Raw genomic sequence first — 18,595 nt, forward strand, 5'->3', positions numbered from 1 at the left:
TTTTAAAATATATCTTTATTGATTTCAGATAGAGGAAGGGAGAGAGAGAGAGAGTTGAAACATCAGTGATGAGAGAGTTATTGATCTGCTGCCTCCCACATGCCCCCGACTGGGGACTGAGCCCGCAACCCAGGCGTGTGCCCTGACCGGGAATTGAACCTCCATCTCCTGGATCCTAGGTCGATGCTCAACTGCTGAGCCACAGCCGGCTGGGCATGGTCAGTATTTTTTAAGTCGAAAATTACATTGTGTATTTTTACTTAGTAGAAGCATGAATAGTCTCTTTCATTAAGGATTGGACAAAAAAACATAAAAAATACTCAATACTCAGTTATTAAAAATTGTACAAGAAAACCTGCAAAAAAAAGGAAAAAGCAAATCATCAAGAAAGATGATAATCTGAGACTTATAGCAGACTTCTTATGACAGGATAGAAAATATTGGAATAATATCCTCAGAGTAGTATGAGAAAGTAATTGTCTTCTGGGGATATCTTTTGAGAATGACAGTGCAATAAATATATGTTCAGATTTGAGACTTTACCCCCAATAAATCTTCACTAAATTAAATTCTAAAAGAATCATGAGAATAAAATTAAAAACTTCTTAAATAAATAATTTTCTGTATAAAATAATTTTATAACAAACTCTTGGAGAGAGCAATTAGATTTAGTGTTTTAAGGCCCCTTGTAACTGTTTGGAAGGAATGTTAAAATATATATTAACTTTAGACTTCAGGTTGTTAAATATACATGATAAAATATCATGGACAACCAATGAAAGAATAGAAATATAATGTACAACTTCCAAAACAATAAAAGGGGAAATTGAATTGTAAAACAAACATGGGAAACAATCAACTTGAAAGAAGAGGCAAGAAAGGAAAAAACAGGAAGTAAAGCAAAACAAATAGAAAGCATCAAGTCCAACCATCACAATATATAATCACAAAATGTGATCACAATAAATACAAATGTATTAAACTTGCTAGTTAAAAAGACAGAAATTTCATGTTGAATAAAGTAAAATCTAGTCAAAATCATTTAAAGAGACATATAAAAACAAAGACATAAGAGTAAAAGTATGGGAAAAGCTATATTAGGAAAATACTAAAGAAAAACTTAAGTAACTTTATTAATATTAAACAAGATAGGCTTTAAGAGACAAAGCTTGATCAGTAACGAAGAGGGTCACTTCGTATTGATAAATGGTTCTGTTTTACCAGAGAATCTCAATAGTTACAAACTTATATCCACTAATGAAATAATCTGAAATTTTATAAAGATAAAAATGATGGAGCTAAGGGATATACTGATGGATCTACTAATGTGGGAGACTTCAACACAGCTTTCTCAGTTATTAGCAGGACAAGCAGAAAAAATGTTAAAGATCAAGATGAGCTGAACAATGCATTTCACAAGATTGATATAACCTGTACCTAATAATTAGTCCGTAAAGGCAAGAAAGAGAAAAAATATATCTAAGAATAAAAAATTTAAAATTCAGAATAGTGGATACCTCTGGTGGCAGAGTGGGTCAAGCAGGAGAATGGGATCGGGGAGAAACACACAAGTAGCTTCAGTGATATGAACAACATTCTAGTGCTTGAATAGTGTGTTCATGATGTGTTTGAATATGGGGTGTCCCACAAAATCTATACACACACTGAATAATTATAAAGGCAGTGTTTATTAAAATACATTTTATTTTCAAAATTGGGCTATCAGCTATAAAAGTGTATATACATTTTTGGGGGACACCCTGTATATATAATGCATGTTAACTCACACTTATGTTACATATATTCTTTTGTATATATTAAATACGGTATAATAGGAGAAAACTTTACTGCCCAAATAGATCCTTCTTTTTTCAGTATGTTTCAGATTTTATTTTGGCGTGGCAGGTATTATACTTCTAATCATATCAGTAAGGGTGTTAGACAATGATTCATGTCCTCTCCCAGTAGACATTCCATTCCAGTTTACATCAATTAAGTGCCCACCACATTCTTATGTCTTTTAATACCAAGAGCAAACCATGGACAGTTCTTTACAAGCATAGAAAGGAAGTTAGGTTTATGAGCTAATCCATCCCATCCTCTTAGAAACCTAGAGCAGACAGGGACCTTCTGTTATGAGTCATCTGCTGCTTTTGCCTGTGATTAGAGCATCACAGAGTTATATAATGTTATATGTCAGTATTTGTATATTTCACAAATGAAGAGACTGAGCAAGCTCAAATAAGTTAGCTAGAGTCAGACATCTGCTTTCAAAGAGCTGTAGAGTAGGAAGGGCTACATCTGCCTGGTATCCTGAAATTCTGTAAAATGCAAAGTAGAATTTTCTAGTTTCTCATACAGTTATTAACAAGTATTTTAACTGAAATAATTTGTAAATTTAAAAGGAATAATTTTGGAAGCATCGGGCCTTATTTTAAGGCAGAACTTGAATTATTTTATTTTCTGCAAACTCAAATTTAAGGAGGAACTTATGTGAAAAGAAAGAAGTTAAATCTTTATTCTTTTTATTTAACAAATTTGTTTTGGTCATTTATAGTATAAAAGGTAGATGCCAAAGGGCAGCTCCAACCTTTAATTTTTTTTTCCACTTTTCATTTTGAAATAATTTCAGATTTATTTTTAAAAGTTTCAAAAATAGTGCAAAGAACTTCTATGTACCATTCACCCAGATTCTCCAAATGTTTACATCTTTTACAAACTCTGTATAATTATGAAAGGCAGGAAATTAACATGGACACATTATCTAATTCAAAGACCTTATTCAAATCCCACCAACTGTCCCAGTAATATATTTTTTCTGGTTCAGGGGCCAATCCACAGTTACACGATTCATTTACTTTTATGTATTATTAGTGCCTTTTATTTTGGAACAGTTTTTTTAGTCTTTGTCTTTCATGACCTTGGCACTTAAAGGTAAAAAATTAAGGACACATTTTGTAGGATGAGGTTTAATGTGGATTCCCTTGATAATTTCCTCATGATTAAATTCAGGTTATGTGTCCGACCGGGCGTGGCTCAGCAGTTGAGCATCGACCTATGATCCAGGAGGTCACGGTTCGATTCCCAGTTGGGGCACATGCCCGGGTTGCGGGCTCGATCCCCAACCTGGGGTGTGCAGGAGGCAGCCCATCAATGACTCTCTCTCATCACTGATGTTTCTATCTCTCTCTCTCCCTCTCCTTCTCCCTTCCTCTCTCTCAAATCAATAAAGACCTGCCCTGCTGGGCGTGGCTCAGCGGTTGAGCGTGGACCTAGGATCCAGGAGATCGAGGTTCGATTCACGGTCAGGGCACATGCCCAGGTTGAGGGCTTGATGTCCAATGACTCTCTCATCATTGGTGTTTCTTTCTATCTCTCCTTCTCCTTTCTTCTCTCTGAAATCAATAAAAATATATTTTTTAAAAAAGAAATCAATAAAGACATACTTAAAAAAAAAGTTTCAGGTTATGCCATTTTAGTAAGAATCCTGCAGAAGGATGTGTCCTCAGTGTGTCATATAAGGTGCATATGATATGAATTTTCCCATCACTGGTGACATTTACTTTGATCATTTGATTAAGGTGCTGTCTGCCAAGTTCCTTAAATGTGAAGTGACTATTTTTCCCTTTGTAATTAATAAATATCTTGAGGGAGACTGCATAAACACCCAATTTTTCATTATACTTTTGCCCACTAAGTTGACCATCTGTTGGTGACTTTTGCCTGAAGCAGTTATTACTGTGCTGCTTGACAAAGGGCGATGATCTAATTCCATCATCCCCTCACTGCTGTTAGTTGGAATTCTGTGAGGAAGTGCTTTTCCTCACCCCTCATTCATTTATTCATTCATTTAAGAATTTTATATCAGTATGGACTCTTGGATGCTTTTTTCATTCTGTGAATAATAATTCATTAATATTATTACTTATTTGTTGTTTAAACGATCCCAGTATTGGCTTTTGGGAGCCCTTTCATGTTGGCTCCTGTCCTTTCAATATGTCCCATCAGTTTTTGAACGTGTACTTAATTTTTGGCACCACAATAGTCTGGGATCATTTTGTGCTCTGGTACAACCCTGAAATAAACTACTTCTCCAAGGAGCCTGGTCAGAGATGAACGCTTTATTTTTTATTTTTAAATATATATCTTTATTGATTTCAGAGAGAGGAAGGGAGAGGGAAAGGGAGATAGAAACATCAAAGACGAGAGAGTCATTGATCGGCTGCCTCCTGCACGCCCCCTGCTGGGGATCAAGCCTGCAACCCGGGCATGTGCCCTGACTGGGAATCGAACCGCTGTCTCCTGGATCCTAGGTCAGTGCTCAACAGCTGAGCCGCGCCAGCCGGGCAGAGAAGAACACTGTAGACATCATTCAAAACTTTTGAAATGGCCCAGAGAAGCTGAAAACCTTCAGGTGTTATGGAGGTGTTTGCTATCCTGTGTACCAACAAAGTCGTCAGTACAAGTTTTTTAATTGTCACTCAGTATGGCTGGGTCTACACAAATAGTAGTAATGCAGTAAAAATATAAAATAGTTTAACCTTTGTCATACCAGGAAAAATAGTCATCACATTTACCAGTTAGATCCAATGGACTCTTTATTTTTTAAATTTTTAAGTTATTTTAGGAAAAATTTCTAGAATAAACAGCGAAACCAACAAAATAAAAATTTAAACATTTTCTTCTATATTTTTCTGGTGTTGGAGGTATATGTACCTGAAATAGGCAATGGCCTTTGAGTGCACTGATGTGTTTATCAGCTTTCATGTATGAAATGGAATATATCCTGTCATCAATATTGACTCCAGATTTTAAATACATTTCCAGTAGGTTATAGCTTATTATTTCTGTGTGTTTTTTTCTTACATGTGCATGATCACAATGTAAAATTATTGAAAAGTTTGAAGGCTCATAATTTAATAAAAAAGATGATGGCTATCTTTCTGTTCCATAATTACAAAAACATTTTTATTTTTTATTTTTAAAACCATAAATTAGATTGACCAATCCAGTGAACTTTTTTACTTTTACATCATACCTGCCCTTCCAGTCACCTTTGTATATACCCCTACCTTCAGAGTTTGTCCATTTCTGAATCATAGCAAGTAAATTTTTATCCACACATATCATAAAAGATAAAATAGTTGTCACATGTCCTTTTATCAAAACAAGATGGTCCAGATTCTTGTTGCAAAAATAATAAGTCCTTCCTAATGAATGACTGGTTAAAATAACATATTTCCTGTTTGTGTTTATAAATTGCTTGCTCTTTGATTTTTCATTTTGAGAAAGCTTATTTGTTTATTCTAAAGACTCATAGTTCAAGATTTTGCTCATTCAGTCAATTTCCCCCTCATCAGTAGAGTCTCTAGTGTTCTCTCTCTCTGCCTTCATCTTTTGACTCATCTAACAACTGTGAAATGTCTTTGTTAATTTTCTTCTCTTTCCCATTATGGACAGAAATGGAAAATTCTGAATTCTTAACTGTGTTCAGTGAAAGCTAAAAAGACACCAAAGATGGTGTCTCTGGACTTTTTGTATACCCTTTTGAAAGATAATGCATTACTTTAGCCAACACAATAAGAAAATCGAAGGATGATGAAATAGTTGTGATGTGTTTACTTATTCATTTTTAGGTAGTTTTGTCATATTTTTGTTTCCTTACTGTTTTAGGATTTTTTTAAGCATAGTTGGAAATAATTGATGAGTGATGATGAAATAGTGTCTAGAATGATGAAATAGTAAAATGTTTCAAGGTATAGGAAAAGATCCCATAATGTATCAGGTTTATAAAATGATCAATGGACCTAAATGATAATAGTAAGAGAATTTTTATTCTATTAAAAATAAGTAATTATTTTTTTTGATCTTTGGAAGGACCTTTAAGGAACAATAAAAGTCATGAAATATCAGTCGTAACAAATAGTTAGAAATGCTCAACAAAGAAGCTTAAAAACTAAAATTAGATAGTGATGATATTCCAAAGATTAAGAAGTGGGTAAATAGTGGATAAAAGGAATAAGGAATATTGGCAAGACCCCTTGTTCCTTAAATCTGATAATACTCTAGATGTGCATCCTTAGTGAAACTAACCTCTTAATTTTTTTTGTTACCTTAAAGATCATATGTTGTTTCAAAGAAATATGCAGATGTGATGAACTGTGAACTGTTAAGAAATTTGTTAAATGGAGTGAAAAGAGAACTAGACCAGGAGTCCAAGAACTATAGCTCTAATTTAGGCTTAGACATTAACTAACTAGTGTTTTTTGGGGCTGAGCAATCCTGGACACCATAGTTTAATGAAAAGAGCAACAGACTTTGAACCCGAGCCACTATGAGAACCTCTTCTTAGGACTCTTAACTTCCCAGCCTCTCAGTTGTCTCATTTTGTACAGAGATAATGAAATCCTGCTGTTAGGCCGTTGTGAGTATTTAATGAACTACTAGAGACGGTAAGATGCTGCCTGGAAGGCTGGAACTCTTAATATTCATTGAATAAATGAATACATTATGTTAAGCATGTTTATAAATTTTATATTAAAAATTATAAAATGTATGAAATTACAAGGTCATTGTGTTTGTGCTTAATACATTTGTATTAAGTGCTATACGGATTTAAGGTTATTTTTTTCCTTTTATCTTAGAAAGCCTTCAGGAAAAGATAACTCTTTCAACACAAGCTCATTATTTTATCAAAGACAGGAAAAAGCAAAGCTTTGGAATAATCTAGAACTTAATATTTAAAATTGTAGCTGTATACTCAAGTAGTCTCATCTATGATTATTAAAAATGGCAGGCAATAACAGGTCAGCTTATCACTGACTGACTCATAAGTTCAGAAATGTTCACTGTCATGCCACAAATGTTAGAGTAAAATATTTCTGGATATTCTTTGAGCTTTCATAGTCCCAAATATTAGTTTGGGTTTCTTTCTTAATTTCAATAAAAAAATTTTAAATTTCTTTGCCTATATTTTCCCTTTTAACTCATGTCTTACAGAAGTTGACTCAAGTAATTTCTTCAACCATTAGTCTCTTTGCCATTTTAATAAAATCTTCATTTTTTATATAAGGAAACCAAGGCTCTCAAGAAAGCCTGGAGAGACCTTTTCAAAAGTTATAGACCTTTTCCCCATCTAGCCTACCAAGCAAAGAGAAAGAAATCTCAGTTGGATTTGTAACTTGTAACTTGTTCGATTCACTAGTCAGTTTGGTCAGAGTCACTGCCCAGTTCAGGATATGGCTGTAAACTAAGTAAATATTTATTTTAGCACCTTCAAGTTTCCCTGTGAAGACACTTATGCCTCTGACAGAGAAACTGGCATCTAGGGTTTGACCACTGTCAGTTTAATCCATGATTCACTCCTTCTGTGTATTGGCCAGAGCTTGGACGATCCATCAGCAAATACTTTCTCAGCCTCAGGGTTTGTTTCGTATGTTTATGAGACCCTGTCCTTTCATTCTTGTTTGATTCTCTCACTGGCTGACATGTTCACTATATTTAACCTTTGGATGAGATTGAGGTAAAAAATATCGTAGAGGAAATTCCTAAATTGGGGAGAAGCTGGACTGCATCCTGTTGAAGGGTCCCTTCCAGCTCTTCAGATCCGCGTGGCAGCGAGCGTACAGGACAAGCACGGCTGCCGCGCTGCTGCCGCTGGCTCGCCTTGGCGCGGCTCCCGGCCGGCTGTCTCACCTGTGCCGTTCTGCCGTCTGCTCCCTTAGATCTTCATTAACAACGAGTGGCAGAACTCGGAGAGCGGCAGAGTGTTCCCTGTCTATAACCCGGCCACGGGAGAGCAGGTGTGTGAAGTTCAAGAAGCAGACAAGGTATGTCCTCAGAACACAGGCTCCCTGTGCAACTCCTTCCCAGACACCACCGCTGACATTCACCCGTCACTTCTGTCACGAGCGCAGAGGGCCTGCTGCCTGGCGAGCGTGTCGCGTCAGCTGTGCTCCCTCTCGCAGGTGGACATAGACAAGGCGGTGCGGGCCGCGCGCCTCGCCTTCTCCCTCGGCTCCGTGTGGCGGCGGATGGACGCGTCCGAGAGGGGGCGGCTGCTGGGCAAGCTCGCGGACCTGGTGGAGCGGGACAGGGCGCCTCTGGCGGTAAGTAGCCCAGGAAGCCGTTGTCTTTACCCCACATTTGCCTCCCACTGAAATTTAGGTTCCTCTCTCTTGCTGAAAATATGATGCGAAGCCTCCCCGGGGAAGAAGCCAAGGGGCACATAATGCACAGAAAAACCCAGAGCTGTCTGGCTTCTGCCGTCGGGTTGGGGAAGTAAGTGCAGGACCAGCGAGTGTCCCTCTCTAGTGAATTTTGAAGAACAAAACCTCAGCTTCCCGTGACTGGTAAGGACCTTCCTGCGGCCCTCCTGCCCTGGACAGACACAGCAAAACAATGCAGTTCAGCAGCCGGAGCGTGACCGTGCTGCTCGCAGAAAACCGATACCAAGTGAGTCATCGAAGAATCAAAAATGACAGTTCTTGCCTCCCCGGAGTTCACCCCTGTTGACTAGGGCGCGTCCTTCAGAGGCCCAGGGCGCGATGCGGTCTTCTCGTGCATTCTGCTCACTTTTTTCTGTCACTTTCAGCAACTTTCTTTCACTAAAACAACCTTTTTCTTACATAAGGAACTTCCCTCTTAATGTTATTTGTTGTTGCTGCTGTTTTTAAAGTAAAAGTCATTTTGTTAGAGAATTAAGGAGTGTCTGTTCGGTACACAGGGGATCTCCACGTGGATGACCCACAATTGATCAATTAACATTTAGGGCGTCTTTGCTCAGTCAGGGCATTCAGACCATGAGTACTATACCCTGCTGTCTACTTGGGCGACAGGTCACCGTGGGGCCTGCTTTGGGCAAGGCAGGCATCGGTTCCCTTCTTCAGGGCCGCTTCTGCCACGGCTCCTCCCTCCCACCAGCCCCTCTCGGATCTGTTTCGAGTATGGGAACAAAAATGAATCCTCATGGAGATGGTTGGAACTCTAGCTATATGTAACATTTATTTGTCTATAAAAACATTTCCTAATCTGGTACTTCAAGGAGGTGCTTATTCATGTTGTGAAAAGGGTGTTTCATGGTGAAATGGCTCCTCCTTGGATATTCACAAGACATTGGGCATATTAAAGACTCTGAAAAGCCCTACCCAATGTTTCTCAAACTTACATAAGCCTCAATACTATGTTTTTGGCCACCCTATCAATATTGTGCAAAACGGAATTCTTTGGAATACCTTGGGAAACACTAGTCTGTGTGCCTGTCTCTTCACTGGATTATGATTTTTTTTTAGAGTGAAAATTGTATTTTACTTTTTTAAAAATCCCTAACACAGTTCTTGGCACATAAATGTTCAGTGGGAGGTACATGGATGGTCTATATGGTCAGTTTGATTGAGTTAAAGATATACAATATTTACAACATTAGATTAACAATAGGTACTAGATGATGATATAGTTGATTTTTGCAGTTATATTTTCATGTCATAAAATTCAAATGCCATTCTTTTTCTGACATATGTCTCATTGGGATGACACCTAAATGGCATTTCTACATACTACCATGACAGGAGTGAGTGTTAACAAAGGGTAGCCTCTAGAATATAGGAGAGCTCCTGACAGAAAACTGAAGTTAATGATGTATCCAAGTAAACACAATTGAAAATAAACCTAGAGCTGGCAGCTCTCAAAAAATTTGGCTGGTGTCAGTAGCTCATAGGGACCATTTAGGTGGTCCAGATTTTCATTAGTGACTCTGTTCCACCCTATGCAGTGTAGATGGCTTTATGCTAGACATGGAGAATGCAATGCTCATCTCATGAACATATAAACATTCTAAAAAGTACTGGGAAATAATTTGATTTCCTTTAATAAAGGTGATAAGTAACATAACATTTTATTTTATTTTTTTATTGAGGTGACATTGGTTAATAAGATCATGTAGGTTTCAAGTGTATAATTCTATGATTATGATCTGTGTATTGTATTGTGTGCCCACCACCCAAAGTCAGATTATCTTCCCTCACCATATATTTGACTCCCTTCACCAATCCCCACTCCCTTCCTTCTGGTAACCACCATACTATTGTCTGCATCTATGAGTTTCAGTTTTATATCCCACATGTGAGTGAAATCATATGGCTCTTAACTTGAGAATATTATGCTAAGTGAAATAAGTCAAGTCAGAAGCTAAGTAACATGATATTTTTTAAATGAATTTTATCGTATACATATAGTAAGTGGATAAATAGCACTGTAAAGAATAAATCGTATTTTTATGTCATTGAATGGAGACTATTTCAGTTTTAGTTTAGTCAGCACTCAGTGTTCACACCATTATGTGTTGTAAAATATCCTTATAGAGAAGAACATGAGATTGCAGATGTGCTTGTTCATTTTATTCACTTTGTAACATCTTTAATATTTCTCAAGTCAAAATACTCTTTTCTCATTTCAGTGTGTTCATTTGTAATTCTTTTGTTGCAGATTTAACCACTTTAGGAACATGTGATTATAATAATAACATTTATATTCTAAAACTGCTTAATATCTCTATTTTTATTAAATGGACCAGATACTTCACTCTCAATGTATAATGGTTGTTAACATAAATATTTACAAAAAATCAGCCCTCAAATAGTTAAAGTCTGAGCTTCCCTAGAGGAGATCTTGTTTATTTGGTGGCAATAAATAAACTCACTGTGCACCGTGGATATTCCATTTCTCAGCAGGGGTCTTGGCAGCTGTGGAAAACATTTTATATTCTCATCAGTTGCATAAAAGCCCATGTCCCTGCTCCTCTTTGGATTCAGATTACTAGTGTAGGCTCTGAATATCTCCCACCCCTTCCACACACACATGCACACATGCACATGCACGCACATACACAGAGCTCTAATGACTAATATAAGAGAAGGGGGTTTGACAAACAGTATTTGTTTATCATGAGTTGAAAACTTGTGTTTATGGATTTGGATAGTGATTACTGGAAGTACATAGGTCCAAGAACATGCACATATATATGCATTGTGGTTTTTATTGGAAACTACACTAAACTGGCAGTACTAAAGTCCTTGTATTTGAGAAATCAGAGTTTACTAGGTATGCATCTCTGTTCATGTTCACCTGTGTCCTCTCGCCTTTACCTTCTGCTTCAGAAATTATTTAGCATATCACTGGAAAGTTCTCTTTTTTTTCTTCCAGACCATGGAATCCCTCAATGGTGGCAAACCATTCCTGCAGGCTTTTTATGTGGATTTGCAAGGAGTAATCAAAACCCTTCGGTATTACGCAGGCTGGGCTGATAAAATTCACGGGATGACCATTCCTGTAGGTACGTGAAATCTGAGTACGCTGAAAAAAGGAATCCTGAGGCTCCACTGGAATCCACTTTCACCACCAAACACAAACCGTAGTTACAGAGAATACAGATATGAGCACATTATAGTAGTCTGAATCAAACAAATTACATCACTCTGATAATGTCCCTATTGCTTTATGTAGACAGTTCACATATAAGTTCAGGGTCAAGCCACTTACATCAATACATCAACCAAGGAACAGGTAAGCGCTTGCCAGCTGCTGTGTGCTTAGCTCTGGGTTCAGGTAGGTTCCGGTGGTGTGGAGAGGCCTCGGGCGTGGGGAAGTCTGGGAAAGTTCTGAGACGAGTAAAGCAGTTCTTTCCCTCCTGAAACACATTTGGAGGGAAAGAGTCCAAAAGGTTAACAGTTGTTTTCTCTTGGTGGTGAGATTATGGATGACGTATTTCTTTTTTAAAAATATTTTTCTATATTGACTATGAATTACTTTCATGATCTATTAAAACAACAACCATCCCGACACCTTTTTATTTTTTTTTAAGCCATGAGGCTTGGCCTGTCTGTGCTGTATTCCTTTAAAGGAGAGGAAATGTGTCTGAACCGAGTTACTTGGTGGAAAGTTCCTGATCTGAGCATGAATACTAGCAATAGCGAATACCACGTTGAGTTCCTGCCCAGCACCCAAAGGGAAGGCACTATTATTAACCTCCTCATTGACAGAGGAGGAAACTGAGGGTTAGAAAAGTTAAATAGTTTTTCCAAATAACCCAGCAAATAAGTTGTAGAGCCGAAATTTTCACATTAGTGCCTGGTGATTCACGTCGCTAGAGGGTCCATTTTACATACTGGGAGGAAGAGATATGGTAACAGGAAAGGGACCCACCAAAAGAGCTATGTGGATATTGGGAGTGGCAAATAGACATAAAGAAAGAAAATACATGTTTATCGAGTGGCTCCTGGATGCTGCTGAGCACTATGCCAGGTACTCTACCTGCATACTCCAGAAAACAGCCCATTTCCCTGTGCATACGAGGAAGAGCGAGAGGTAATGCTGGGAACCTGGGCAACAACCAAAACAGCAGGAAGAATTATGCTGTCGTCTCTCTCGTTCCCTCACATGTAGGAAGGCGGGCAGTCTACCATGTAATAAGAAGAGCTCTTCCTTCACCTCCTCTCCCAGGCACCAACTTCAGCCTCTAGTCGTTCGCTCATGTCTTCAAATATATTAATCCATTTGACGGATTTTTTAGCACCTGCTATGTTTCAGGTCCTGTGTTAAGCATTGGGGCTACAAAGGTGAGTAAGTAAGATGCTCATAAAATAGTAAGGAAAACCAACGAGTAGATAAGCAATTGCAGTACAGTGTGGTTTATTGAGACATGGAAACAGGAAGTTCAGTGGAACTCCATGGGAGAGGCAATCTTAGCCAGTATTAAGGCTTCCTTGAGAAGGAGGTGAGCTATACAAGATGATACCTGAAGGGTAGGTAAGTGAAGGTGGAGATAGGGCCGTCACAGGTGGTGGCAATACCTGTGCAAAGCATGCGGGGAGGAGAGTACGATCTGAAAGTATAGCCAGATATTGAAGATGGGGAGCTCTGGGGCTGGGTAAACTGTGGTACATGTTTTATCCCATAGCAATTGTGAGACACTGAATTATTTTAAATAGATGAGTACCTTGATCAAAATTGCATTTTAGAGGGAGCACTTTGATTACACAGTGGGTAGTCAATTGGAGAGAGCAAGTATCTGCTCTCCCCCCTCCCCCTGCGGGGAAGCTCCCTCTGGAATACTTGGGAAGAGGAGAGGAGGGTATGGCACGACCACTTCTGAGCCATCCACTGGACAGTTGTTGCTCCTTCTGACTTGAGAGCTCCCCCCATTCCTCTCCATTGTATCCCATCAAGGCCCACAGTGGATGTTATCACAAAAGCACGCAGGTCCGGTTTGATTCACAAGGGTCTGGATGCGGTTCCCTTTACGCACTGTTCGTTGTTTCCTGCCATGGTACTTGGTGGAGCAATTGCTTCTGACCATAAATCCTATGCTCTGACCCTTCTATTATGACATCTTCTAATTATGATGATAAATAATAACCATTACTATAATTTATGGAACAGTTTCTCTGTGCTTATTGTATTATCTCTAATCTCATAGCAGTCCAGCAGGAAAATCCTCCCCCCCCCCATTTTGATTATTTTAAACCTATATTCTTTCATGTCCACAAACTCCTTATGATGGAGGAACGATCAAAGCTTGTTTGCAATTAATGGAGGGAGAAACGGAGGTTAATTGATTTGTATATGATTTTCCTCTTTAACTATCTAGTGTTGATTTTATTGATTTTGTGATATGGAAGCAGAGAAAATATAGTTCATGCTTTAAGCTGAATTCCTACATAAAAATGGCTTTGTGATATGTTAGCCTACAGAAAAGGTTAAAAACTACCCAGGTCGTGCGTAATTATTTACCCACTTCCATCTCCTTTCAGTTTTACCTGTTAAACTAGAGAATAAGTTAAAAAATAAATAAGAATAAGTTAGACATTGATTCAGATCCTAAGGTTTTGTCCTCAACAGCTAGATCTAGTTTCGTGCTGTCAACAAAGGACGCATATGGTGAAATCTTACTGTTCACTGAGAGTGAAGTGCGATTTGCTCTGCCCACCTAAGAAGAACCCAGGGTGGTTAGTGGGACCTGAATTGGTGGTGACAGGAGGTCATGAAGTCTGTTTCACGTGTAACCTCTTTGAGAGGTTCAAGGCTGCAAGACCTCAGGGATCCCTAAGGCCAATCTCCTCATTTTTCAGACAAAGAAACTGAGGTCCAGAGAAGTAATGTAAAGTCTCAGAGTTTGTATAGGTGTTTATAGTTTATCATTATAGCTGTAAAATGTTCACTGAGGTCTGTTCAGTGTCAGAATACATAGGAATCTGCCAGGGGACATAATGGAATAGTTCAGTGTGGCTGGTCTAATTGTTTAATACTGGAGTAATCTAAAGGGTCTCGAGCTCCTCGAAAGGTCATTCTGTACACAGATCAGAAGTTGGAAGATGGTCTCTCATTCACAGAATTGTGTTACAGATTTTTATGCTATAAATAAACTCATTTTTAGTGTGACCAGGTATATAAAATTAGCTGCAGTTCTTCAAATACTCTTAGTATTGTAATTGAGAGCTAGTTTTTGAGGTCTATTTTGGATGAATTTCTCTTCAATTTCTGGCACATTTCAGATTTTTCTGATATTTTTGACTGTATATATTGCCCAATTATACTGTAGTTTTTGTATAGATGTTACCAATGTCAGATATGCTTATGAAAATAAAAATTCTTTCAAAAATTTTTTTCAAGTAACTATAAAATCTGCTTTAAGAAGAATGTTCAACCTGAAGGAATAACCTAAATAATTCAATTGTTCTAGCTAACTAAATAATTGCTATCTCTCCTGTGTAACTTGAGGAGCCCCGTCAAAGAATATGGAACAGTGGCTTAGTTGTATTTCACAAATATAGCAGAAGCTTATTCTGTTACTCATTTCTAGGGAAAAAGATTTTTCTTAATGTAATTCTAGAAATGGCTCAATCTACATAATCAGTAAAATTTGATCCATAGTTCAGCCAGATTCATAGTATGATAAAGTATTTAATTGTAAGAAACTTATATTCCTCATGAGGTGTAAACACTCAGGTGTAAAGAGACATCAGAGAAGTTGCCTTTGAGTGTGTCTTAAACTCCTGTAAGAGCGGTATCTGTTACTTGATAATTTTTACTTTCTTGAGTGAAATTGGAAAGAGACTGAGAGATAAAAAGTTCTACATGTGATTTAGTATTTCTGTTTTGATATCTCATCTTTTCTTTAGTTTTCACCCTAGTTTATTATATTTTAACTTGTCCGCTCAGATTATGATATTCAGAACATTTTTTTGGTGTCCTTCTCAAGTGCAATCCTTCCATGCTGACTCTGAGCTTTCTCTGCCTCACATTTGGTAAGAAGACCAAAGATCATCTCAACTCCAGACGGAGTGTGAAGATTTTTTCCTGCATCTAGCTGATGTGCTTCATAGCACAAAGCTGGAGAAGTGAAGGGAACAATGTTTTAAGTTATCTGGCCACATTTGGGGAGCATTGTTAACATAAAAGATGGGAAAATTAGTGGTAATTTTTTTCTAGCAGAGAAGAGTACTCATATATCATCTTAGGTGTAGAAGGGAGAGAGAGAAGTTAACACTCAGCCTTGTGCTCCCCCAGCTGAGGGAAGGGGATGTTGCTCTGCAGACCCTGGAGTTCTGTGAGCTCTCTGGGTCCGCATCCCGAATCCTCAGAATCCCCTTCACCTTTCACAAAAGGGTTGTCCTTCTACCCCATTTGTACTCCTTGTTGGCATAACACGGATTCTGTGGTTTGTGATACCCACCTAAATCCAACACCTTATTCACGAAAGAGTCTTTAATATGTTTCTAAGGTTAACGAACTTGAAGTCTGATGGCCCAGATTCAAGTCCAGGAGCCACAACTTAACCGGTTATGTGACTCTGAACTTAACATATTGGTGCCATATTTTCTCTTTTTATACAATGCTGATAATAAGTTGCCCTGTTTTTTCTCCCATCAAGGTGTTTTGAGCATGAAATGAGATAAAAATGTGAAAATATTTTGTAAGGTCCTATAGAAATACATATGTTTGTTCTTATTTTGCTACATTAAAAGTATTAAAAACACGCATCAGATTCTCCTACACTTCAGATTCCTTTTAGGCAAATCAGTAGAGTTACCAGAGAGGCAAAAAATAAATAAATAGAAATGAAGTCAGCGTAAAGTGTCTGTAGTTCATCACGACACCTGTGGACTCCCCTTGACCCTCTTGGTTCCTTGCCCCTCACTACTCGGAGTGTAATCTGTGGGTCAGAAGCGCCTTCTTCACCTGGGAGATTGTGGAAATGCAGAGTCTCAGGTCCCCCCTGACTTACCGATTCAGAGTCTGTACTTGTTACAACAAGACCTCCAGGGGCTCTGTGCACACATTTTTTGAGAAGCACAATATAGCATACCACCTGGCACGGGGAGCATGAAAGCTGACTCTACGCAATAAGGCAGTGAATGTTTTTTATTTTAATTATTAGGTCTGAAGAAGTCAGAAGAAAATATTGCTAGCTCATGAAACCTGTTTCATAGATTTTCTTTAAGGTGAAGCTAGTAAGTAGCTATGTACATATTTTTAAAAGATTAGCTGACACCCAGGCGGGCGTGGCTCAGCGGTTGAGCATCGACCTAAGATCCAGGAGATTGCGGTTCGATTCCCGGTCAGGGCACATGCCCGGGTTGCGGGCTCGATCCCCAGTTGGGGGCCTGCAGGAGGCAGCCGATCAATGACTCATCATTGATGTTTCTGTGTCTCTCCTTCTCCCTTCCTCTCTCTGAAGTCAATAAAGATATATTTTTAAAAATAAATAAATAAATAAAAGATGAGTTGATTTAACAGAATTACTGAGTAAGTAATAGAGTAGTTATACTTGGATATCGCAGAAATGATGAAGATGGTTCCTGAGCGATTGATCTTTGGGTAGCTTTAGTCTAGAAGCTTGGTGGGATTTGGAGCAGGTCGTAGTAGCTGGGAAGGACCTCTGAGGTACCTTTAGCCCTAGACAAGAGTGCACGTAGAAGGCACAGCTCTTGTGTTTGCCAGGCACCCCGGATCAGACCAGGGGTGTCCAGCACCACCTTGCACTGACCAGATGGTAATACAGACGAAACTCAAGGCCTAGGGTCCTTTATCTCTCACTCAGTGCTCTGTTGGGAACAGTTCAAGCACCCATATGCCCTGTAACTACTTAGAGGAACTGTAGGCAGAGAGCATTCTTTGGTTCCTTTCTCTGTGCCAGCCTTTAGCTAATTGTCCAATCTGTGAACAGCTTATTCAGGAAAGTTTGCGCTCCCCATAACTGTTTCTCTTGGGACACAATTACAGAGTCGAGTTCAATTCCTCGTGAGGTCAGGTTTTAAAAGATTTTTGCGTACACTTTTTTCTTCTGTCTTTCATTTCTTCAGTAACTTTCAAAATTATGTAAGTAATACAACGGAATTGGTAAGCACTCAGCATGTGGAGGGGGAATGCTTTGTGAATCAAGGGGCTGTGCCTGCGCGAGGGCCTTGCGAATTTTCCCTGAGCCCTTCCGTTTCCCACACATGCTGCTAAAATAAGCACCTGTGTTGTTCTTCAGTTCATAGTCCCACTTTCTCTTCAGCCCATTTGTACTCCATCTTGACATTATACTCTGATTTTTATGGTCTGTGCTTATGCACCTGAATCCATCACCTTAGCCAAACTGTAGAGTTTAGTTGGGAAGGATTTCCTTGGAAATGAAACCCTTTAGTCTATTGATTGGTGTTACTGCTCCCCATGGAAAACCTTTCCTAGAAGAAGAGCCTGACATCACATTTTTGTCTACTGAAAAAGACAATCTGACAGTTAAAGGTATTAATATTTTAAAAACTCACCTTTATGGAGATTTATAAGTTGAGGAAGGGTAATAACTGGCCCTATTGTAAAGAATGACATCTATGAAAAATTTTGTCATATGCACACAAAACTAAAATATATAAATGGTAGTGTTTGTAGCATTATTTATAATTGCCTAAACTGAAAGCAGTTTAGGTGTCCCTCAGGATAGTTTATAAGTAGTACCATTATTGAGCCAGTGGAATAAAATTCAGCAGTTAAATATGTTAGATTTATGTGAAAAAAAAAATGGGGAAAGACAAAATACAGAAGACTGTGAATAACGTGATGCCACTTGTATTTTAAAAAATGAGGAGGGGACCCTGACCAGCGTGGCTCAGTGATTAGAGTGTCAGCCTGCGCACTGGTGGGTCGAGGGTTCGATTTCTGGTCAGGGGCTAGTACCTGGGTTGCAGGTCTGATCCCCACGCCCACTTGGGGTGTGTGTGGGAGGCAGCCAATCAGTGTGTCTTTGTCACATCGATGTTTCTCTCTCTCCCTTTACCCCTCCCTTCCACTCTTCCTGAAATCAATGGAGAAAATATCCTCACTTGGGTGAGGATTGAAAAAAAAAGTGAAGGAGGAGGGATAAAAGGGTAGAAGGATGCTGCCAGTGACAGCTGGCTGTTTATTCTGAGAAGAGGTCCAGGAGAAAGAGAAAGGCCTTTAATTATTTTAAACTGTATAATTTTGAATTTGAAACAATTCTGTGTGATAAATATTAGTGATTCAGACATGTTGAGAGACAGTGATAAACAGTCACATCATTTTCTCTTCCCCCCAACCC

The 18,595-nt window shown here is 38.6% G+C and overlaps 1 protein-coding gene across 2 annotated transcripts in view; it reads left to right on the plus strand.

Moving 5' to 3' along the window:
* Window positions 1-18,595, plus strand: part of ALDH1A2 (aldehyde dehydrogenase 1 family member A2) — an 87,431-nt gene that overhangs the window by 32,428 nt on the left and 36,408 nt on the right. For both annotated transcript variants that reach the window (XM_016208541.2, XM_016208542.2), the window contains exons 2-4: window positions 7,725-7,829; window positions 7,968-8,108; window positions 11,200-11,329. In XM_016208541.2, the coding sequence (XP_016064027.1) occupies window positions 7,725-7,829; window positions 7,968-8,108; window positions 11,200-11,329 (376 nt within the window). The remainder of the gene's footprint in view (window positions 1-7,724; window positions 7,830-7,967; window positions 8,109-11,199; window positions 11,330-18,595) is intronic.

Source organism: Miniopterus natalensis, chromosome 1 (assembly GCF_054644295.1).
Source record: "Miniopterus natalensis isolate mMinNat1 chromosome 1, mMinNat1.hap1, whole genome shotgun sequence".
NCBI lineage: Eukaryota > Metazoa > Chordata > Mammalia > Chiroptera > Miniopteridae > Miniopterus > Miniopterus natalensis.